At 45.6% G+C, this 23,486-nt stretch overlaps 1 protein-coding gene across 2 annotated transcripts in view; it reads left to right on the forward strand.

Moving 5' to 3' along the window:
- Positions 1-621: 621 nt before the first annotated feature.
- Positions 622-23,486, forward strand: part of CEP55 (centrosomal protein 55) — a 32,217-nt gene continuing 9,352 nt past the window's right edge. The window contains exons 1-6 of one of the 2 annotated variants that reach the window (XM_066600970.1): positions 622-703; positions 4,393-4,576; positions 7,099-7,332; positions 14,619-14,678; positions 20,057-20,198; positions 22,957-23,267. In XM_066600970.1, the coding sequence (XP_066457067.1) occupies positions 4,412-4,576; positions 7,099-7,332; positions 14,619-14,678; positions 20,057-20,198; positions 22,957-23,267 (912 nt within the window). In that variant the 5' untranslated portion in view covers positions 622-703; positions 4,393-4,411. The remainder of the gene's footprint in view (positions 704-4,392; positions 4,577-7,098; positions 7,333-14,618; positions 14,679-20,056; positions 20,199-22,956; positions 23,268-23,486) is intronic. The other variant, XM_066600971.1, reaches the window with a different exon arrangement.

Here is a 23,486-nt window from a genome sequence, read left to right on the forward strand (position 1 = left end):
CACAGTACAGTTAAGCAGCCGTGTACTACACACTACACTTAAGCAGCACGGGGTTAGGGTTTAGGGTTAGGTTTACGGTTAGGTTTAGGGTTAGTGTTTAGGGTTGGGGTTAGGGTTAGTGTTTAGGGTTGGGGTTAGGGTTAAGCTTTAGGGTTAAGGTTTAGGGTTAGTGTTTAGGGTTAGGGTTAGGGTTGGGGTTAGGGTTAGGTTTAGTTAACCCTAACCCTAAACCTAACCCTAAACCTAACCCCGTGCTGCTTAAGTGTAGTGTGTAGTACACGGCTGCTTAACTGTACTGTGTAGTGCACACGGCTGCTGCAGGCAATCCGCGTGCACGCTGTGTAGTCACATGTGCCGATTCCAGCCAGCTGATTGGGTGAATCGGCCGCGCTGGAGAACTGCGGCAGAATGTGTTAATATGCGTCCCGCAGGTAAGTATAGGGGCTCTGGGGGGCGCCGTGACGGGCTTCACTGCGTAATATTACGCTGCGGAGCCCGTCACGCTCGTGGGAAGGAGGCCTTATGCATCCCTTTACAAACAGAAGACGCAAACGTCTAAAGATTGTCCCTTCTGAGGCACCGTACTGAGGCGTACGGTCAGCGTGTATGACGATGACGTCACGGCGTTCGGCGCGGTTTTCAAACAGCCCGGAAGTGAGTGGAGGCTGTGATGCTGGCGGCCCCCGGCAGGTGACGTCCGCAGGTCAGTCCCGGTGCTCGGGTGTCTCGTCGGATATGTGACCGCTCTGTACCGGTCGCCCTCATTCTGTTCTACTGTGTGTGTAATAGAACTGTGAGAGGGCAGTTATGTCGGTCTATGTGGAGCTGGGAGGGGCTTCTTTGCTGTATGGACCCCTGGGATGCTGTTTTTTTCTCGCCTGGGGCCATATAATATCAGGCCTCTTCAACTGCGTGTCCCGCGGGCGGATTCTTCTGTCTGTATTCAGTCCACACTTTTGACTGACTGACTACGGATCCATTGGATTAAATTGGTGGTTTCAGACATGTTTCTTTTCCCTACATGCACCGATTATTGTGTGTAAAAACAATAAAAGGGAATTAACGGCCCAAAGTCATTCACTTAAAATCTATGTGCGTGTGGGGAAGGAATCTTCACTTTTTTTTTTCTTGTTCTCTTTGGGTTGCGACAAAGCTGGCGCTGCTCGGGCCTTCCTGCGTGAAAAATTTGGAAAAACTCGCAGTTTTTAAAGTTTGTTGTTGGTTTTTCTCCTTGTGAGGCCTTGTGCTCACAGCCGGGTCGGATTCCAACTGTGAAATCTCGCAGTGGAATCAGAGCCAGTGCCCCCCTAACCCCCCAGAGACCCTATACTCGCCTCTCTGGATCCCCCGCGAGTGTCTTGGCCAGTGCGCAGTGCAGCGCATGACGCGGATTCCCATGGTACTTCCGCTGCGCTAGGCAGGGTTCACACGGGGCGTATTCCCGTCGGAAATCTCGCGGTTTAAGCTGCAGTGGCTTTGAAGCGGCCCGGCTGCTCCCTCTTTCGCTGCGGCCGGCGCTCCCATAGAGGAGAGCGCGGCCGCAGCGGAATGAAAAAAAGAATGGACATGCTGCTTCTTTCAAAACCCCGGCTGCCGCGGCCTCAGCCTCGGTTTCAACCGGATTTACCGCAGCGGATTAGCCATCCCGTGTGGACGAGATTTCTGAGAAACCTCGTCCACATGGCTGGCTAATCCCGGGATTAGCGGCCACGGGCGGTTTTGCTGCGGGCGGATCTGCTGCGGCAAAACCGCGGCAAATCCGCCCTGTGTGAACCCAGCCTTACAGCGGAGGCATTGCGGGACGGACGGCTTCCATTGACTGCATTGGAAGCTGTCTGTGCAATTTTTCCGCACAGAATAGAACCTGCTGCGATTCTCCCCACTGAGCGGAAAATCAGTTGATTTCCGCTTGTGGGCAGGGGAGAATCGTTTAACATGGCAGGTCTATGGACGGACATTGCTGCGGAATTCGCGAAGGGTTCCTGACCGTGAATTCCGCAGCGATAATCTGTCTGTGGGCATTCGGCCTAAAGCTGCATTCACACGGGCGAGAATTGTGCGCTGCGACACCCACGAATATGAACCCAGTTCTGAATGGGGTCATACACACGAGTGGTTTCCTGCGTGGTACTGCGATGCGGGAAACAAATCGCGGCGTGTCCTATCTTTGGGCGCGCTGTCACATCGCGGCCCCAGCCTACTTTATATTGCAATCATTTTTTAAGTGTTTTATTTTTTTAAGTCTCTACAAATCCTGATTCAGCAGTTTTTAGAAATGCCCCGAATGAGGCTGTAAACGGCTGTTTGGGCACATAGCGGGGCGCGGGGGGGGGGGAATAATTTCAGGTGCCATGTTGTGTTTGCAGACCCTGAGGTACAAGTACATTTGAAACCTCATTCTACAAACTAGACCCCCCTCCAGGCAGTTCATCGAGGGGTGTAGCGAGTGTTTGACCCTACAGCTGTTTTGTGATCATTATTTTTTTAACAATTTGATTTGAAATCAAAATATTCAATTTTTTGCAGTAAGGCCTCCTGTCCACGGGCGATTCTTCACTGTGTTATCCGCGGTGATAATCCGCACACGGGTAACGCATGAAACACTTTTCATAGGATAACCATTAAAAGCGCAGCCCGATGTCCACGAGTGGAAATCTAATGTGATTTTCTGCTCACATTGCAGCATGACGCGATTTTCCGCGATGAACCTATCATAATGATTTTAAGGCCTCATGTCCATTAGAAAAATACAATCCACGCAGAATCTGCTGCAGATTTGCTTTAAATGTTTGTTTTTTTCATGCGGATATCCGCACCCATTGCTAGCAATGTGGCCAATCCGCGCGGAATCCGCGGTAAAATGGAGTATGTCGTGTTTTTACTCCCTCGCGATGAATCGGTCCTCTGAAGTAGCAGTCATTGGACGCCTTCTCAGAGGTATAGGGGTATGGTTTTAACAAATGGTGAATGCTGTAAAAACAAAACTTTTTCTGGATCGTCACGATTACTACAAGACCACGTACTGATATAATTTTTTGTTTGTTTGTTTACATTTTTTTTTAATTACTTTTTGCACAATGAAAGCATGATTTTAAAGAAAAGCAATTGAATCTGCATCACCCCATTCGAAGACCCATAACATGTTTTTTCTGGCACTGCAGCTATATGAGGTCTTATTCTTTATGGGAAGAGTTGGATTGCTTTTTATTGTGTTTTGGGGGAGGTAAACAAAAGAAAAATTAGCAATGCTAGCTTTGATTTTTTTTAAAATTATTTTTACAGCATTCACCATGCGACATAAATAACGATATTTTTATTGTCTGAGTTATTATGTGTTTCTTCAATATTTCCTTTTGTGTTTTTTTTTTTTTTTTTTTAAGCTATTTAAAAAAAAAAAAGTGAGGGGGAAAAAATGTTTTTATTGAATTTCTTTTTTTTTTGTCTTTAAATTAAACTTTATAAAACTTTTGTTCGCACTTTTTTTTGTCCCTTTAAAGGTATTTGAAAATGCGATTGGTCAGATATTACACTGCATTACTTAAGTAGTGCATTCTACTAAATTTATAACAGCAGCCTTTTAGACCCAGCAGGAGGCAATTACCCAGTTTCCCCATCTTCACTGGGGCCACCTATGGTCCGTGCCGAGAAGTCTTTATTTACCTCAGCCCTGTGCTCTGGCCCACAACTGACCACTGTCGGCCATGAGGACACAGATGCACGGCTGCGGACCTATAGAAGGCCTATCAAAAGCGCTTGAGGACACTGATGATCGTAAAGGGACCCTGTGTCAGCGGTGCCAGCCTGTCAGGATACTGAAAGAGCGCAGCTGCCTGCAGCCTGTTTGTCGTCATCATCCAGTAAAGCTACATGCACACACACGATTCTTCGGTCTAAAAACTGGATGGAAATAGAACCGGTTCATTTGAATTGCTGCGTTCACATGGGATTATTATTTCTTTACTTGGACAAATAGTTAAAGTAAAATAAAAATCACTTTATGTCCTATTCTTGTCTGATTTTCGAGCGAGAGTAGTACATGTAAATGTGTGATGTCCCGCATATAGATGTATGCTGTCTGATGTGACTTTAAATCATGTGCATATACACTAAACCTGATGCGGAATCTGCATCGGAAATTCCGCACATCAGAAAATCTATGGCGTGGATTTTTATTCGCCTGCATGTGACGTACTAAATCATGCGTTTTGCTGCAAATTATAATCGGCCCTCTGAAGGTAACCGTAAGAGTCTGCTGCTTTCTCACAATTTTTACTTATCCACGATTGCCTTGACATCGTATGGTATATGGTCGCTCCTCCACCTGTTAACGACATGAAGAATGCTACCTGTTGTATATTTGGTCTGATGTATTTTTTATTTTGTCCTCTTTAGAACAGCCTAAAAAACAAAAATGAACTCCAAAAATGGAAGTAACAAGGTGGGTCTTAAAACTGCAGTATCAAAGTTGGACAATGATCTGGAGAAACTCAAGAAGGAAAATGCGGTCTTGAAAAAGAAGCTGGAAGAATCCTCTAAATCTAAACTATCGGGTGCAGAGAGGACCAGACTGCTGGAGGTGATTTGGCTGCTTGGTTAACTTATTATACTACACTGCAATGGGTCATGATCTGTATTCTAAAGCCCCAAATATTCACATCCCGTCTAAGGGCCCTTTAACACAGGAGGACTGTTGGGTGCTAAAGCACTCGCCAGCCGTCCCAGTGGTGATCGATTGTGTGTGTTTTCACACAGGAATGATCCTCGCTCTATGAATAGAGGTGGAGAGGACCGGGGATCGTTATAGCCCACCCGCCTCCCTTCACAGTAAACGGGCAGTCCTTCATAGGCAAACAATTGCCTATTTACACAGGTTGATGCAGCAGCAGACTGGCAACGACTTTATGGTCCGCATGAAAGATCTGATGGTTCTGTCACTGCACGCGTTCACACTGCACAATTACCAAGCATACTGCTCAATCTAACAAACGATTTACATGATAGTCGTGCCGTATGAAACGGGCTTTACTGATCTGTTATGGCTATGTGATTTATATGAGGTTTTGTATATGATACAATGTATGTGTGTAGGGTGGGGGATACAGTAGTGAAGATTTAGTAGTGTTCTTTGAGACAGTGACACCATCTTCCCTACCACCACCTCCATCCTTATAATAAAAAATGTTTTAGGCCTGGTTACATCAACTAGGCTGTCAATGCAGGATTAATTAAACTGTGATCAGACGTTGAACTTGTTTAAGAAAAATCTGTTGCACCAACACTTTTTGATCTAAAATTTGCAAAACCAAGTTCACTTGATCTGCAATCAAAAGTCGAACCTAGTAGAAATGTATCGTGCACAGTGATTGGTGACTGAAGTCAGGTCATCTTTCCAGCCACTGTTTCCATAATCCTAGCCACATAGTACTGAGTCGTGCTGTCTTCTTGGCCATCGTTGACGTCTTTGGTCTGAAAATTCAAAAATTGCGAAGGTCCCCCCTGCACTTCCTGCTGCCATATTGTCAATCTCCATATCGCTGAAGCATCCAACCACTGACCGCTACGGTGATGTCATTGACAGCTCACTGCAGCACAGGTTTTTTTTTTCCTCTTTCTTCCGAGCCCCATGTAACAGCAGAAGACTAGGTGCTGTTGACGGGATGTCCCCCATGTTTATAGGGGTGTTCTGGTACTACGACATTGCTGGTTTGTCAGTATCTAATTGGGAGGTCTGACTCATGACGACGTCACTGATCAGCTAAGTGAAAGGGTTGTGGCGCTCATTACAGCTCTGCAGGCCCTTTAGTTGGCTGTTCATCCCCTGAAACCCTCACGGCTGCTATCTATTTCTGTCTGCTAGGTTGGGACATGGCAGAAAAACTATTTACTGCAAAACAAGTATTGCAGTATATGGTATAAGTAATCAAGCAATCGCAAGTTCAAGTCCCAAGCTGCCACACCTGCAGTCTAGGTAGGCTGAAAAAACAACAACCCTTATGCACCAAGTGCATCCATGGGGCGGAAGAGCGTCAGGGAGGACTCCAAAATCCAAGGCACAAACGTGCTCTTCACAAATTAGATCGTGCGGACCTTTTCTTTTGCAGACTGCTTCTTTCAGATGCTGTAACTCCCTGTTCGTGATTCCTGATGGCCCAAGGTGGTAGAGGCCTACTGTGCCAAGGGCAGAGCGCATCCATTCCGCATTATGACGCTCTTTACTTGGGCAGTGGGGTCTTCGTGGATGGTACGCAACGGTGCTAATTGAACCTCTTAGCACACCTTCTCAGAATTTTACCGGGTGCATACTTTTGTATGTGCGGGCGCCTCCCATGGTCAAAGTTCTACAGACAGCTATAAACTGACCGCATGGGTCATTTACTTTTCCTACCCCTGAGAGACTGGAACGTCCCATGGTTTTCAGCTGTGCCCTCCAATGGTACAAATGTGAAAAACAGATTTTTGTACTTAACGTAAAATCTTTGTCTCATTCATTAGGGGACACAGCACACACCCATGCTGTATTAGTACTTTCACATATATTTCTCCTTGTTCGAGCCTCTGCTTTGCAGTTGCACATGTTGAACCCCCGAGTTACGGTTTTGAAAAGAAAAATAGTTATATTGACTGTTTTTTGTATCCTACTTGGCTGCTCCTACAGCTTGCGTACAAACTTATTAGCTTGGTGCCTGCAGGTGGAGTATAGCTAGCAGGAGGAGCTAACACTTTTTCTGCTTAGTGTCCGCCTCCTAGTGGCAGTAGCTATACCCATGGACTTGAACTGTATTCCCCAATGAAGAAAATATTAAGAGCTTTTATGGAAAGTACAAAAATCTTTTATGGTTGAAATTCTCCATTTTCAACAACCTCATCTGTGTCCTTTTTTTATAATAATTGCTCAAAAGAGAGATTATGGGCGACTGTCATCTAGTGTAAACACTGTATGAAGGCAGCCTAAGTGTTCCCTTCATTTTTTATGAGCAGTGTAGCTTAGATAGAATTCCTCTATATGTAGCTTAGCGATTTTGATTATAGTCATAATTGTTGAACTGTTTGCATGGTATATAATATTCACTCAGTTTTTTTTATATTCCTTGGGTGCAGAAAATTCTTGACCTGGAAACCCAAAATGTGAAAGACAGCAATAATAGGGCCAGACAAGGTGAAGTAATAGAACATTTCAGTGATTCACTTAATGCTAGAAATACCGGACAGGTAGTCCCAGTGGAGATGGAAGCCGAGAGACTGGAAGAAATCTCCACAGAGATCCGCAAGCGGCTCCCAGAAGTGTCACCTTGTAAGGGTCAGGCGAAGGCAAGCACATCTGCAAGTGTCCAGGTACTTCGTGCAGCCTCGTGTAGATGCTTCCATGTTGTTTTACCCTAATAAAACAGTTTCCCTTCCTTGTAGTGAGAGCACATCCTGTAGACCCTCATTGAAATGGAGCGCAGACCCAAACATGCAAGTGTGCTGAAGGCCTTTGTCTGTATACGTTATGTGTATAGCTTAGAGAATGAAAAAATGCTTTCTAGTGCCAGGTAGCCTTCTAGTGGCGATGGCTAACCTACATGTCCGACCGACTGAAAGAAACCTGCCACGTAAATATGCCCCACAAAGCGCTGCTAACAGTAGATTGGCTATGCAGTCAGGTAAGACTCTACCTAATTTTGCCCTGAAGTGCAGGCAGATTAAGGGTATTGGCGTTTGCAGACTGCACACACTGGGGCAGATTATTCAAAATATGACAGTTTTCAGGAGCAAATTGTTACAGAACACTGTCTTACATGTTTTGCACAACATTTACTATGTGATTTTAACACTGACAGTTTTTCCGACCTTTCTGAAAAAAGTGAGTGGTCTAAACTGCAGCAAAATTTTGGCATAAACTAAGCCAACTAATGGGTGATCTAAACCTGGACAATACAGTCTTACAATTCAACAGATTTATCATTTAGCAAAGCTACAGTGATAAGGCGCACTATAAGAGCAGCTAGTATAAAGTTGTACAGATAGTCCCCTACATGCGAACAGGTTCCGTTCCAGGAACCTGTTCGCAAGTTCATTTGTTCGTATGCCCGAACAAATGTTTGTATGGAGCAGAATCGCTGGTGGATCCCGCTCCATACAACGTTGGGTGCAGGCTGTTTTTACAGCCGGCACCCGGCGGTAACAGTTCCGACGAGCGGCGCGGCTCGTTGGAACTGGTAGTGCCGGCTGTAAGAACAGCCTGCACCCGACGTTCAGGGGCCCTGTACAGTGTCCCGTGATAAGATCGCGGGACGCTAGATAGGCGCTCTGGATAGGCAGCCTTAGGGCCCTTCAGAGGGCCCCCAGCTGCCTAGCAACCGGACAGTGTCCCGCGATCTGGTCCCTGCACAGCAATAATGTAATGCCATAGCATTACATCATACTGTGCAGGACAGATTGTTCGCATCTTGCGAAGTTCGTAAATCGAACGTTCGCAAGTCGGGGACTATCTGCACTGAAGCGTTTATATAGTATATTAGTAAATACATCCCACTATATGTAAATTAGCAGCAATCCATCCAGTTGATGATAAAGGCTGTGCCAAGTTATAAAGTTATCCCCTATCCACTGTATACTGTGTGATCCATGCTGATCCAGCTGCTCGGACCACCACTGATCTTCAGTTCAGGCGTCCTGAAGGCACCTAAAGTGTCGGCTGCACATGCATGCTTGTGGCTCAACTCATTTTAATTACAGCTCTGGAGATTGCCGAACACTCGTACTCAGCAATTTCTGGTCCTCCCATTGAAATTAATAGAGGTGCATGCATGTACGACTTCTGCCCAGTCACGCAGTACACTTTGGGATTACTGTTCTGAGGATTTCTGGTGGTCCCTGCAATCATAAAGTTTCCAATTGATTGGGTATAACTTTAACTTGGCACAACCCATTTAATTGGAGCTGTAGACATCAGTCATAAGGTAGGTGGAGAGGCTATGGAGGAAAGGGTTGCAGACAATCGGCTGCCAATCGGATGGATTGGAGCTCATTCAGGTACAGCGATCAGTATCTGTAATTGCTCATAGCCCTTGTCTACCTGCACCTTCAGGGCAAAATGAGGTAGGGACCTGTCTGTCTACTCTTTACTGTTCTTTATGGGGCATACTTTTGTGAATGGCTACCTTTTGTGGAGCCTGGAAACATGAATAGAATTTTTTTCCCCAAGGGAACATTACATGTAAGATTCTTTTTACCTACTAGTGGTCTTCTCAATGAGAACTGGTACCCCCCAAGAGAGGTGTACAGAGCAAACGTGGTGTAAACAGGGCTAAAGTATTCTGGTATAAGCTTGCTGCTTCCACAAGATGGCGACATTTCTCTGTCTTTAGCCTGAGGTTCCCCATAGGCTGTAGAGAATGTTAAAAGGAAAGCATGATGATACTGATTATGTATATGTGCCAGAAATAACAAATTGCTGCTATATTGTAGTCACACTGATAAATGTGAAGCAAATATTTACCCGTAAACTGCAGGCAGTCGGGTACATGCGCTAATTTGCTCACCACTACATGGCGTATTAGCCCTCGAACCAGCATTCTGTTTTTGTTTTTTGTTTTTTTTACTACTAAAACTCTGCGCTGTTGCTTGCCAATTTGTATTTTTTAAAAAGCAGGAAGGTAGGGCATGTCTTATCTTTTTTGCATGTAGAAAAACTATGTGCGAGAAAGATGGGGCAATTCCTATCTTTTCTCTCGCGTAGTATAAACATATACGAGAATCCTGCTAGTGAAAACGAAACCATTGATATCTGTGGTGTTGACTATCCCGTTTTCCAGCCGTGACTGTCACAACCACAAAACGGGACAAAATCCCAGTCTTCGGAAGAAGCCCGCAGTAACACGAATGCTTGTGGTTCTGTTCCGGTCACCCCTGTCTGAGGCTGTTTTCACATGATGGTATTCCTTTCTAGCGCTGGTTCTGTCTTTGCTTGTCTATATGCAGGAAACTACATAGGGATAGAACTATAGGGGTCAGTATGTGAGATGGAGACCTCTGGTCTTCACTTCACTTATTTTCTGTCCCTTTTCTAGTCTTCTATCCAGCAGAATAAAAATAAAATGTCTGCCCCGTGTGCGTTTAGTCTCATGTAGTGGATGCAATGTGGCCAAGAGTCCTGCACTCATTCACTTATTTTTCTCCCAATATAGCTGTCTGAGGGCTTGTTTTGTTGTATTTGTCAATGGAACTATTTTTAAAGGCTATGTACACCTTTGCACTCCTTTTTTCCCCCTTTATTTCTAAAGACATATTGATTAAAGAACTTTTTGTAATTAGTTTTCATTAAAAATTTTTGTTTCGTTTCGGTGCTTGTAGTGTTATCCAAGGCACTGCAGACTGGAGGACTGACAGATTAGCAAAATTGATCAGGGAGAGTAAACTGATGGCTGGTTCTCAGCCCCTTCTCTAGCCCGCTCAGCGATACAAGCATGCTGGGAGGTGGGCACATTGCACAGCAAGGGATTTCAGAGACACGACCACTCATGGGCTTTCTGCAGTGACAGGAAGAAATCCGGTACATTGTCATTTGTAAATTTCTGATTCTTCCCCACAGGGAGGTACAGTGTGTGGAAATCAGCCTGTTTGTTACAGTCACTCCAACGTATAAGTAGTAAATGAGGATAAAAAAACCCCTGTGATGTGTGGAGGTAGAAACCTTATTACACAGGGCAGTGTAGGGAGATGCTGATCATCTCTCCAGCCCCCACGCCCAGCATGCTGCACCTTCTAGTACAGTTTTGTTGTGCTCTCCACCCATCATTGTACGATTCAGCTCTGTTTTAGTGCATCTGATCTCTCACCATGGTGTTAATTGAGCTAGAGATAGCACTGCCAGTCTCTCCCCCAGTAGTAAACAGTGAGGAGATGCAGAGAGCATTGTGTAGTATTGAGTAGGTGTGATTACATCCCCTCTGACAGAGCAGAGGGGAGCGGTGCTGATCAATGCTGAGAACTACTCCAGCCACAAATTTCAGTGTAAGCAACCCGCCAAAGCTCACATAATGCATTTTAAGTGCATGACAATAAGCAAAACTACACATAAGTGCCAGGACTTAAGGCCCTTTTACAGGCAAATTCACAAGCGGATTCCACATACGGCTGCGTGAGCCCGGCGTTACTCAGACCGCTACCGGTAATACGTAATTTACCAGAAGCCCCGAGAACGCTCGCCTTCCTGCAGTTCCAGGAGCAGCTTGTTGAGCGCCTTCTGTGTGAGACCGCCGCACCTCATCAAGCTTACGGAGACTCGCGGAACGCCACTTTTTACACCCCATACCTGCCACTGAGGTCACGAAATACCCCCCAAAAAGCATGAGAGGAGGGGGGATACCCGGTTTTATTGCCCCATGGGCCCATTCCAACCAGCCTCCGTAATTACCCTTGTCTTTGGAAATACCACACAGTTCACATTATTACTTTTATCTAAGATTTGCGAACGCCAAAAAGCGCGCGGAGGGGGGGGGGTATTTTTAGGGAGTCAATTTTTATTCCGTACAAATAAGCAATGGGGCCTGGAATTTATTCAGTTGTGCCCTGAAATCCAACGGGTGTTCCCTTCTTTATAGGCCTTGCCATGGGTCCTGTAACACAATGGGTATGTTTCTGAACTCGGGACAAACGGGGGTATCCATTTTGGGGTGAACGTCTTCATTCCTATGTACACTGTACGAAAAAACTGTTTTTAAATTTAAAAAATTGCCAAAGAAATGAAAATCGTAACTTTTTCCTTCTGCTTTGCTTAGATTCATTCAAATACTGTGGGGTCAAAATACGCAGTACACCCCTGGATGAATTTGTTAAGGGGTCTAGTTCTCAAAATGGGGTCATTTGAGGGGGTTCTTTATTGTTTTGGCCGCTCAATGGCTCTATAAGTGGGCGATGGGACCTGGAATTTATTCAGTTGTACCCTGAAATCCAACAGGTGCTCCTTTCATTGTAGGCTGAGCTATGTGTCCTGTAAGTAGATTAGGGCTATGTTTCTGAACACGGGACAAACAGGGGTATCCATTTTGGGGTGAGTCTTCATTTGTGTGCTGTACAAAAAAAACTGTTTTTAAATTGATGCAATAGCCCAAAAAATGAAAATCGTAATTTTTTTCTTCTTTGCTTAGATCTATTCAAAAATTGTAGGGTTAAAATACACAGTACACCCCTAGATAAACTCGTTAAGGGGTCTAGTTTTCAAAATGGGGTAATTTGTGGGGGTTCTCTATGGTTTTGGGCGCTCAAGAACTCTACAAGTGGGCAATGGGGCCTAAAAGGACTTTAAGCAAAATCTATGTTCTGAAAGCCACTGATTACTCCTTTCATTTTGGGCCCCGTTGTGCATGCGGACATAATATTAGGGCCACAATGGGTATATTTCTGAAAACGGCACAAACGGGTATCCATTTTTGGGTGCAAGTCTTCCTTCATATGTGTGCTGTACAAAAAAAAGCTGTTTTTAAAATGACAGAATTGCCAAAAAAACGAAAATCATAATTTTTTCCTTTTGCTTGGCTTGAATTCATTCAAAAACTGTGGGGTCAAAATATGCCGTACACCCCTGGGATGAATTCCTTAAGGGGTCTAGTTTTTAAAATGGGGTCATTTATGTGGGTTTTCTATGGTTTTGGGCGCTCAAGAACTCGACATGTGTGCTATGGGGCCAAAAAGGACTTCAAGCAAAATTTCTGTTTTGAAAGACACTGACTACTCCTCTAATTTTGGGCCCCGTTGTGGACTCAGATATAACATCAGGGCCACAATGGGTATGTTTCTGAACACGGGAGAAACAGGGGTATCCATTTTGGGGTGTAAATCCTCATTTTCATGTAAACTATAGGAAAAAAATATGTATTTAAAATAATAGATTTGCAAAAATATGAAATTGTACTTTTTCTCCTCTTAATTGAATGAATTCCTGAAAAAAACTGTGGGGTCAAAATACTCATGACACCCCTCAGTGAATACACTTAGGCAGGGTTCACATGGGGCGTATTCCCGTCAGAAATATCGCGGTTTGGCCGCAGCAAAAACCGCGAGTTTACCGCCGCGGTTTAAGCCGCGGCGGCTTTAAAACGGCCCGGCCGCTCACTCTTTCGGGGGGGTATCTATTATTCTGACACTCATGAGCCTTTCCAATCTTGGCTTAGTGTAGGAAAACAGTGTTCCTCAAAATGCTAAAAAGTAATGTTAAATTTGTACGTCTCCTAAATGGTTAAAAAAAAAAAAATGACCGTTTTTTCCAATGTGCATCCAAAATAAACGGGTGGAAATATAAATCTTAGCAAAAATTTCTATATTATATTTGCACATATTTAAGATATTGCAGTTGGAAATGTAAAAAAATGACGATTTTTTTTTTTTCAAAATTTTCCCAATTTTGGCGCTTTTAATAAATAAACACAAATTCTATCGGTCTATTTTTTCCGCCTAAATGAAGTACAATATGTGGCGAAAAAACAATGTCAGAATCGCTTGGATATGCAAAACCTTTCTGGTATTTTTTCATGTTAAAGGGACCGGTCAGATTTGCAAAATTTGGCCTGGTCATTAAGGCGCAAACATGCTTGGTCACTAAGGGGTTAAACTAAGACTTGCTGTTCGCTTGCGGGTTCCTCGCTTCACCACCTATGGGAACGCTGAGGGGAGAGCATTTATACGGAACAACAAGCCAGCGAGCTAACGAGGTCTTTTAAAACTGACTGAAAAGTCAGCTTAAATGACCTCTAACAACAAATGTGCAGGTTTTGTTTTTTTCGCATTTACACTGAAAGATTATCCCTCAAATTTCTTCGTTTTGAATGGATTTTGAGCAATAAGCGTTGTGTAAATTGACTTTTTGTAGGATGTCTGTATTGATTTTGGCTTCTAATGTACTGTAAACTTTAATGATGCAATTGAATGACCGTGATTGGTTAATCCAGCATAGTGTCAGCCAATCAGAGCATTAGCTTGCTGGAGGCGAGGTATTCAGGCCCCGCTTCCAGGAAGAACTGCTCTGTCGGAGTGCAGAAGTACACGGCAGCCTGCAGCAGCACCGCAGGCCATCACAAGGGACCAGAACGTCGGCTGCTAGGCAAGTATAAGACACCCCCCCCCCCCCCACCCTCCTGAGCCAGCCCCCTGTGTATAAGACACAGGTTGACTTTTAACCCGAAAAAACGGGCAAAAAACAGCATCTTGTACACGGAAAAATGCAGTAACTGAAATCAATGGGCTTGTGTAAGTACTCAAGAAACCAGTGTATTTACGTAAGAAATCAATGTATTTTGGTCCATAAATATACTGTGTATTCACAGACTGAAATACGCAATAAGGCCATGTGCATGAGCCCATAGACATTATTAGAAAATCTGCCTTGCAGTCAAATTTTAGACATTGGTGGTCACCCGGTGGCTCCTGTGTGGGACCCAACCCTGACATTCCCTAATATTTAAACCCAGCTATTTGGAGGTTGGAGATTTACTTATTCATAGTCTCTCATGATGGTAACAATAGAGAGAAGCCATCCCACAGACTTGCCCTGTTGTCATCTGATGACCAATAAGCCATACTTATGTCTGTGCATACTGATGAAAATAGATTACAATATAATGATTTATTTATTTTTCCAGAATCCATCCAAGACAGAAGAGATGAACAGCGTCTGCATCCTGGAGGCTCAATTAAAAGACGTGAGTGTTTGGTCATGAGCAAGCAACAATGTATAGAGTTCATGAGCATTACAGTGTTTTCTTTATATGATTATGGAGACTTCTAGTTTTGAGTTACTGTTACAGCAGCTTCTGAGATCTGCTTTATGGCAAATACAAGGACATAACTGAGCAAAATGAAAAAATATAACTTAAAGGGGTTCTCCCGCAGAAGCAAGTGCAGTTATGCACTTCTGTATCGCCATATTAATGCACTTTGTAATATACATCGTGCATTAAATATTGGCCATACAGAAGTTATACACTTACCCCCTCCGGTGCTGGCATCCCCGTCTCCATGGCAACTACCAAACCTCTCCTCTGGTCGCCGCAACAGTCGCGCTTGCGCAGAGAGAAATCCTCTTCTGTATGGTCCGGGCTCACAAGCTGCGTCCTGGCTCCTCCCCTTCTCAGCGTCATCGCGTAGCTCCGCCCCGTCACGTGGTGCCGATCAGCCAATGAGGTGGCTGTAATCGGCAGTGGAGTTCAGACTGGAGAAGAACATCCACGGTGCACCATGGGAGAAGACCAGCGGTGCACCTTGGGAAATGATGGTGGCCATCTTGGAAGAAGATTTTTATAATTTCATGAAACAGCTTCATGGTGAGTAGAAACGCTCTAAAAAAACGATTTACAGGGGTAGTTTGTGATGCTTGCTTAACATGGGGGACGGGTGTGAAAATTTTTTCGTTTTGGCCACAGGACAACTCCTTTAAGGTCCTTTTAGACGGGACGAGTGTCGGGCAAACAATGCCCGACACTTGTCCCCGGGAACTAGTATCATTAGCTCTCAGCGGGGAGGCTGCAGGAGATTTCCCTCCCCTTGCTCTCCCCTGTCCCTCTCGATTGACATAACACAGCAGCCGTTAATACTAAACTGCCGCTATTTAAACTGAACGATAATCGATCAGCTCATCGTCCATCGTTTATGCAGCATAAATGATGGATCGCTTATCGTAATAGTTTAAATAGCGGCTGTTCAGTACTGAACGGTACGGCTATTTAAACGGTATTGCTATTTAGGTGTGGGGATTTGGATTCAGGGGCTTTGGATTTGTCACTTCTATTTATTTACTAGTTATCTATTTGAATTTTTGCATATTTTACCTTTGTGTACGATCCACACTTAGAATGTACTCCATCATTGACAATGCCGTCCAGTGTACATCTTGTGCCTGCCGTTCGAGGGTGCATACTGCTGTACAAAATGTGAGCATGTTGTGCGTTTGAAAGTCCGGATCCTAGCAACATGGGAAGGAGTTTGCTGCTCACTGAGTTTGCACTCGCTGGAACAGATATGGGGGTGGAAGGTAGTATGGAAGAGCAGGCCGCTAGCTGGGTGATAAAAGGGCTAGAAGGAAGAGATCCAGCGAGGCTAGTCCTGAACTGGCACACCCCAACAAGTTTGTAAAGTTGGCAGATAAGGGGAATGCCATTACAGGATTAGCAGTGCTGCAGCACAAAATAGCCTCTGACCACCAGGGGGATGTCTGCTCCAGTAAGAAGGGGAAATGGGAATGCATGGCAGACTAGATGAGTCCTGAAAGTGAGAGACTCCATTATTAGGAGGACAGATGGGGAAATCTGCCACAAAGACTGGGATCAGCAAACAGTGTGTTCTCTTCCTGGCGCTCGAGTTGGATGCATTGCAGATCATGTTGACAGATTACTGGGAGGGGCTGTTGAGGACCCAATGGTTATTGTTCCCTTTGGCCCTAATGACAAAGTGAGAGTTAGGTGGAAGATTCCTAAAAGCAATTTCATGGACCTAAGATGTAAGCTTAGGGCAAGGACCTCCAAAGTAGTAGTCTCTGAAAGACTACCTGTGCCACAGCAGAAAGGTAGTGGGAAATTAGGGACCTAAACAAGTAGCTCCAGAATTGGAGTAAGAAGGAGGGATTTGGTTTCCTGAAGAACTGGGCTGACTTAAATATTTGGCTACACGTTTTACCGTAGGGACGGGCTACATCTCAATGAGGGGGTGCAGCTGTGCTGGAGGTGAAAATGGCTAGATGGTTGGAGTGCTCAAACTAGGGACTGGGGTGGGGGAAGGCAACCAGAGAGCCAGAGGGGAAGGTAGTGTGACTTGGGAGTAATAATTAAGAATGTGGATGGAGCGGTGGGAGGGGTTAGTATAGTTAGAACTGGCAGAATAGTTAATAGAGAGACACTTAAACTAAAATAAAAAATAACCAAAATCTTCTAAACTGTATAATGAGTAATGCTAAAAGTCTTACCAATAAGGGCACTTTCATACGAGTGCATTTTTATGCCCGGGTGTATTACCGCTATCCATGTGAAGCATTGGTTCCTAATGCTTTCATTCATATGACCGATCATACGGCGCGTAAATACGTCGGTACCGTGAAAGATGGAACATAGGTAGCCGAAATACATCTGGCGTATATACGGTGGCCAAAAAGATAGTTCTGGAACTATCTTTTGGTCAATATACGCCAGCGGGTCCCATAGACTCCTATAGGGGCAGGAAAAAGAAGGGAGGGGGAGGCATTTTTGCAGCGTCCAACGCTGCGACAAGCTTACATGTGCCTCTGTATAAGCACTGGAAGGCATCTCAAGGATTTTGGCAGAGAGAGGATTTTCTGGGGTGCAGCGTATTATTTCGCTAAAAATGACGCTCGCGGTGGTGTAAATGGACAAGAAACCGCTGGCCATGATCGCGGAAAAACGCCTATTCAGGCGCTTATACGGAGTGGGTGTGAAAATGTAAAAACGCCGTTGACTATATCCGCTCGTGTGAAAGAATGTGACATAGTGGGAATAACGGAGACCTGGTTGGATGGTCTGACTGGACAGTGAACTTACAGGGCTATAGTCTGTTCAAAAGGGTTTGTCTTTATGTAAAATCATATTTAAAGCCCACACTCTGGGAAGATGTATGTGTGAGAGATGAGTCTATATAGAAGGACCACGACTGCCATGACACCCGCACGGCTCTCCTGATCTCATTGCGGGGGGATTTAAATGCCGCTGTCAGATTTGGCAGTGGCATTTAAAGGGTTAACAGCCCTGATTGGCCGCACGGCTTGTTAAGGCAAGTTTTATCGGGGAGCTACAAAAAATATAAACTTTAGGAAGGCAAAGTTCGACCAGCTCAGAGATGCCCTTAACCTTATTGACTGGGACAATATCCTCAAAAATAAGAGTACAGACAACAAATGAGAAAAGTTTAAAAATATCTCAAATACTTAATGTGAGCAGTTCATACCTAAGGCCTCATGTCCATGGGTGGATTTTTGCTGCGGAATCTGGAGAAGGGGTCCATCTCCCGATTCCGCAGCAATAACCCTCCATAGCATGCTATGGAAAAACGATTCTTCATGCACACGAGAAAAAGCAATTGTGGTTTCCACTCGCGGATGAAAAATCGCAGCATGCTCCATTTTACATGGTTCACGCACGGACTGCTTCCATTGAAGTCAACAGAAGCCGTCCGACCCACAGCTGCCCGCAATTGACATTGGTTGTGGATTCCGCTGGAAGAGCAGGAGATCTGGAAAAAAAATCTGTACGGCACATGTGTGACACCTGGCACGTCCGCAGTACAGAAGAAAGAAGGCATAGAAGGTACACAGTTTACTAAGCTCTTGTTAACACACCAACAATTAACGGTTCACAGTGCGGCAGACTTATCTTGCAGTTGCATCAAACGATGCTTCAAGTACAGAATATCAGAAACAATTTCTCTTTAACACGCTCTCCCTATTCAAAATTACCCAGGACTAATCTCCTCAGTCCTAGTTATCTGAAGGATGTATTCCTAAGGATTACTTAGCGGATGATGAAGTTACTTGGATATGGCCGCCTGCATTTTCCCTGACTTTTGCATTTAACAGGAGCTTGTACACTCACTGTTGTGTAGACCGTTCCCAGATCCTTGTAATCCACTCTGCGCTTGTCCTGAATGCTTGTGTATTCCTATTTGGACTATTAGCGCCATCAACTTCTGCTGCTCTGCAACACACCACCTCTCCCCTCCATGTCCTAATGACAACACACCACCTCTCCCCTCCATGTCCTAATGACAACACACCACCTCTCCCCTCCATGTCCTAATGACAACACACCACCTCTCCCCTCCGTGTCCTAATGACAACACACCACCTCTCCCCTCCATGTCCTAATGACAACACACCACCTCTCCCCTCCATGTCCTAATGACAACACACCACCTCTCCCCTCCATGTCCTAATGACAACACACCACCTCTCCCCTCCATGTCCTAAAGACAACACACCACCTCTCCCCTCCATGTCCTAAAGACAACACACCACCTCTCCCCTCCATGTCCCGACGACAACACACCACCTCTCCCCTCCATGTCCCGACGACAACACACCACCTCTCCCCTCCATGTCCCGACGACAACACACCACCTCTCCCCTCCATGTCCCGACGACAACACACCACCTCTCCCCTCCATGTCCCGACGACAACACACCACCTCTCCCCTCCATGTCCCGACGACAACACACCACCTCTCCCCTCCATGTCCCGACGACAACACACCACCTCTCCCCTCCATGTCCCGACGACAACACACCACCTCTCCCCTCCATGTCCCGACGACAACACACCACCTCATTCCTCCTTCACTTCCTGCCCCTTCCTGCACTTTCTCTCTATTCTCCGCCCCACATCCTGCCTTGCCCTGCTCACTTTCCCAGGCTTGTCTCTACTCCCCCCCCCCCCCCCCCCCCCCCCCCCCTCTACCAATGAGAGAATTGAATGAGGAACAGGCTGTTGCCAGGCAGATTAGCCTTAGCCCCTGAAGTAGGGGAAAGACTGGGTCTCCTCTGTACGATACCCCCTATGTCTCCGCAGGAGCACATTGCAAGGTATTCCAGGACTCATGAGTATGTGGCTATCCTGTAGGACCCTCCGGGCCACTCTAATAGCTGGCAGTATCTCTTCATTAATTTGTATTATAGTTGCTCATCTGTGGATCGGTCCAAATAGTCTAGATTCATTCCCTGTGCACATCCAGTCTTGGGTAGCAATGACCCCGTTGCACGTTCATCAGTTGGCCTCCTTTGGCCACTTTAGTACTAACTACTACATACCAGGATCGCACCACAAGACCTGCTGTTTTGGGCATACTCAGACCCAGTTGTCTAGATGTCACAATTTGGCCCTTGTTGGAATCTCTCAGATTCATGCGTTTTTTTTTTTTTGTTTTGTTTTTTTGTTCCTGCTTCTAAGAGCGTGCATTGCAATACTGAATACCAGATTTGCCCACACAGTACATCTCTATTTAATGAACTACAGATGGAACAGCAGTGTCTATAGTGCCAGAATAACTCATTAGTGTTCGGTATTTCTTTCTTCATGTCATGTAGGCCCTGGAAAAGAACAAGCAGTGGCTGGTGTATGACCAGCAACGAGAGACGTATGTACAAGGGTTAATGGCTCATATAGGGGACCTGCAGCAACAAGTCGCCAATGCCAAGCAGACTCAAGCAAAAGAGAGCATCTCCGATGGTAGGATGGTGCAATCTTCAATTTTAATTTTCTCTTCTCCCTTTGACTTTACTAGAGTTCCCTATTCACTATATAATTGAAGTATAAATAATTCACATACTTAAAGGGGTTGTCTCGCGGCAAACCTCAAAATTTAACATTACGCCATTCCCCCTGTCACACCCCCCCCCCCCCCCCCCCCCCGGCCTAAAACCGCTTGCTACTCACCGATCCGATGAAATATGGAGTTATAAAATTCTTCTCCAAAGATGGCCGCCGGTCCTTTCCCAGGGATGCACTGTGGTTTTCTCCCATGGTGCACCGCGGGTCTTCTCCCATGGTGCACCATGGGCTCTGTGCGTTCCATTGCTGATTCGAGCCTCCTGATTGGCTGGAATCGGCACACGTGACGGGGCAGAGCTACGCGATGACGTGTAGAAGGGGGGCGGAGCCAGAACGCCGCTCGTGCCGGGGCCAAACAAGAAGCAGAAGACTGCACAGCGCAAGCGCGTCTAAAAACGCCAGAAGACATCAGAATTAGACGGATCCATGGAGACGGGAAGGCTAGCAACGGAGCAGGTAAGTGAATAACTTCTGTATGGCTCATATTTAATGCACAATGTACATTACAAAGTGCATTAATATGGCCATACAGAAGTGTATACCCCCACTTGCTGCCGCGAGACAACCCCTTTAAAGGGATAGTCTGTACACACGTTTTCACCCATCCGCTAGATGGTTGAAAACTGATAAATCGGTGGGGGACTATTTTCCACACCCTCCTCACTTACCGATTTATTCTCCTATGGCAATGAACAGAGGAGAGGGTCACGCAAGTGCACTGCCGCCTCACTTCGTGTCAATGGGATTGCCGAAGATGATAAAGTACAGTGCCTGGCCATCTCTGGCAGTCCCATTGACACTAAATGGAGCGGCAGTTCATTGCCATGAAAGAATAAACCAGGGAGTGAGGATGACTGGGAAGAGGGAACCCCTGTTCTCGGGATCTGTGGTGGTTCCAGCGGTCAGATCCTCGCTGATCTATCCATTTTTACCCATCAGTAATGTTAGTGTTGGTCCCCATGATCTTAAAAGGGTATTTCTATCTGAGATATTTATGGCAGTATCCTTTGGAATTTTAACCTAAATATGGGGAGAACAGGGGTCCCCTGACCTGATAGGTAGGGGATTCACCTATCAGACACTTAACCCTTTCCAATCCAATTTGTATCCTGGTTTTCCTAGGGGACTAACTTTTTTATGCCATTATACAATGGTGCTATATGCTGGCTAAAGCCAGTACTGCATAAAGTGACATGTTGGATAGGCTCTGACAGCTGAGAGGCTGGCAATATACAGTAAGGCCGCCTGCACACGGGCAGAAATCCCGCGGCGGGATTTCCGCCGCTCAAAGCCTGCATAGGAGTGCATTACAATACGCACTTCTATGCAGACGGCCGCGCGAAATGTCGCGCGGCAAACAAACCGCGGCATGTCCTATTTTTGTGCGGGGCTCGCAGAGCCTCGCACAGAAACGTCACTAACCCGGCCGCCGGCTCCGGTATGCGCATGCGCCGGCTGCCCAGCAGCCGGCACATGAAAGAGCCGGGCGCGGGTGAGTACGCGCTCGTCTCTGCAGGCGCTCGGGTCGGGTCCCGCGGCGAGAATTCTCGCCGCCGGATCCGACCCGCTCGTCTGCAGGCGGCCTAAGAGAACCCCAACGGATGTCTTCCAACATCGAAGCTGTACAGCCTTAAATCATAAGGTCTTCAGAGGTCAGACAGTGGATTGGAAAGGGTTAAGGCATAATTTAAGGGGTCTAATATGGGAACCTTCACTCCACCAGCAGACTAAATAAACCACTTGCTTGGAAAGGCTTATCAGTCTTGGTATTAACTTGTAGAGACTCCTGTTTGGTGCATACCATATGGGCTGCAGTCTGTTTAAAGGACAGGTCACAGAGCATGCCTAGAACAGTCTCCTATAGAATTCAGCTTCTGTCTATTGTGTGAATGGCCCATGAGGCTGCTGTAAAGCATATCTCTGCAGCAAAAGCAAGATGGCCGTGCGCCTAGTTATGTACAGACAAAAAAAGAAGAAATCTACAATCCGAAAATGAAAAATGGAATATGTCTCTCTGGATTTATTGAGCAAAAATATAGGTGATATATTCCCTCTAAAACTGTGAGCAGTTTCATAAACTTTTTGTTGTAGCATAGAAATCAGTAATTCCTCTTTGTTAGAGGGGTATTCCAGTATTATCAACTTATTCATAGGACAGGGGATACTATCTGATTGGTGGGGGTCTGACTGCTTGAACTCCCAACCATTGCCAGAACAGAGGTCTTGTGTACCGCCAAATGAAGAGTGGTGGTCTCGCATGTGTGCTGCCACTTCATTCACTTCAGTGGGACTGCCAGAGAAAGCAGAGATCAAGTCTTTATCTATTGAAGTGAGTGGAGTGGCAGCGCACACACTAAACAACCACTCTCTTTGCTAAAGGGGATACAGAACCCCCAGTCTCGTAATTGGGGGTGGGGGCGGGGTCGTGGTCGCAGGGGTCAGAGTCCATCAATAAGACACTTATTCCCTGTGGATATGTTTTACACTTTTAACAAACTAAAGATGAAATCTGTATTACATGACAACGCTGTTTACTGGTTCTGTTCTTATTACATGAAGCCCAACATTTATTAACGCATTTGTTGTCTTATTATATTGTATTAGACCCCAGCACCTCCCTTTTAAATTGTAATGCTTTTTATAATTGCTGATTTAGCAAAAGAAGATAAACAGAAGTACTACGACCGGCTTCTGCTCACTGCCAAAAAAGACCTTGAAGGGGAACGGCAAATATCAGCCCAGTTAAATTCCGAGCTTTCTGCCCTACAGACAAAGTATGAGGAGAAAAAGAAAGAACTTGAAAATGTATCGGCCTCCCTAAAGTCTCAGCGAGAAAGCGAGAAGGGGCAGCGGGAGGATGAGAGGAGGCGATTTAAGGAAAAAATGCTGAGATTGAAGGATGAGCTTGATTTTTATCGTGAGAAGTATGAAGAGGAAAAGAATAAAAACTGTGATCTTTCAAATCAGGTATGGGTTTTCTCCACCCTAAGGCTGGGTTCACACGGGACAGAATTGCTGCAGAAATTCTGTGTGGCTTTTTATCCCCGGGTTAAGTCAGCCATGTGGACGAGATTTTGCAAAAATCTCGTCCACACGGGACGGCCAATCCGTCGCGGCAAAGCCGGGTGGAACCGGCAATGCGGTGGGAATTTAAAGCCGCAGCATGTCGTTTCTTTTTCTTTTTTC

The sequence above is a fragment of the Eleutherodactylus coqui genome, chromosome 4 (assembly GCF_035609145.1).
Source record: "Eleutherodactylus coqui strain aEleCoq1 chromosome 4, aEleCoq1.hap1, whole genome shotgun sequence".
NCBI lineage: Eukaryota > Metazoa > Chordata > Amphibia > Anura > Eleutherodactylidae > Eleutherodactylus > Eleutherodactylus coqui.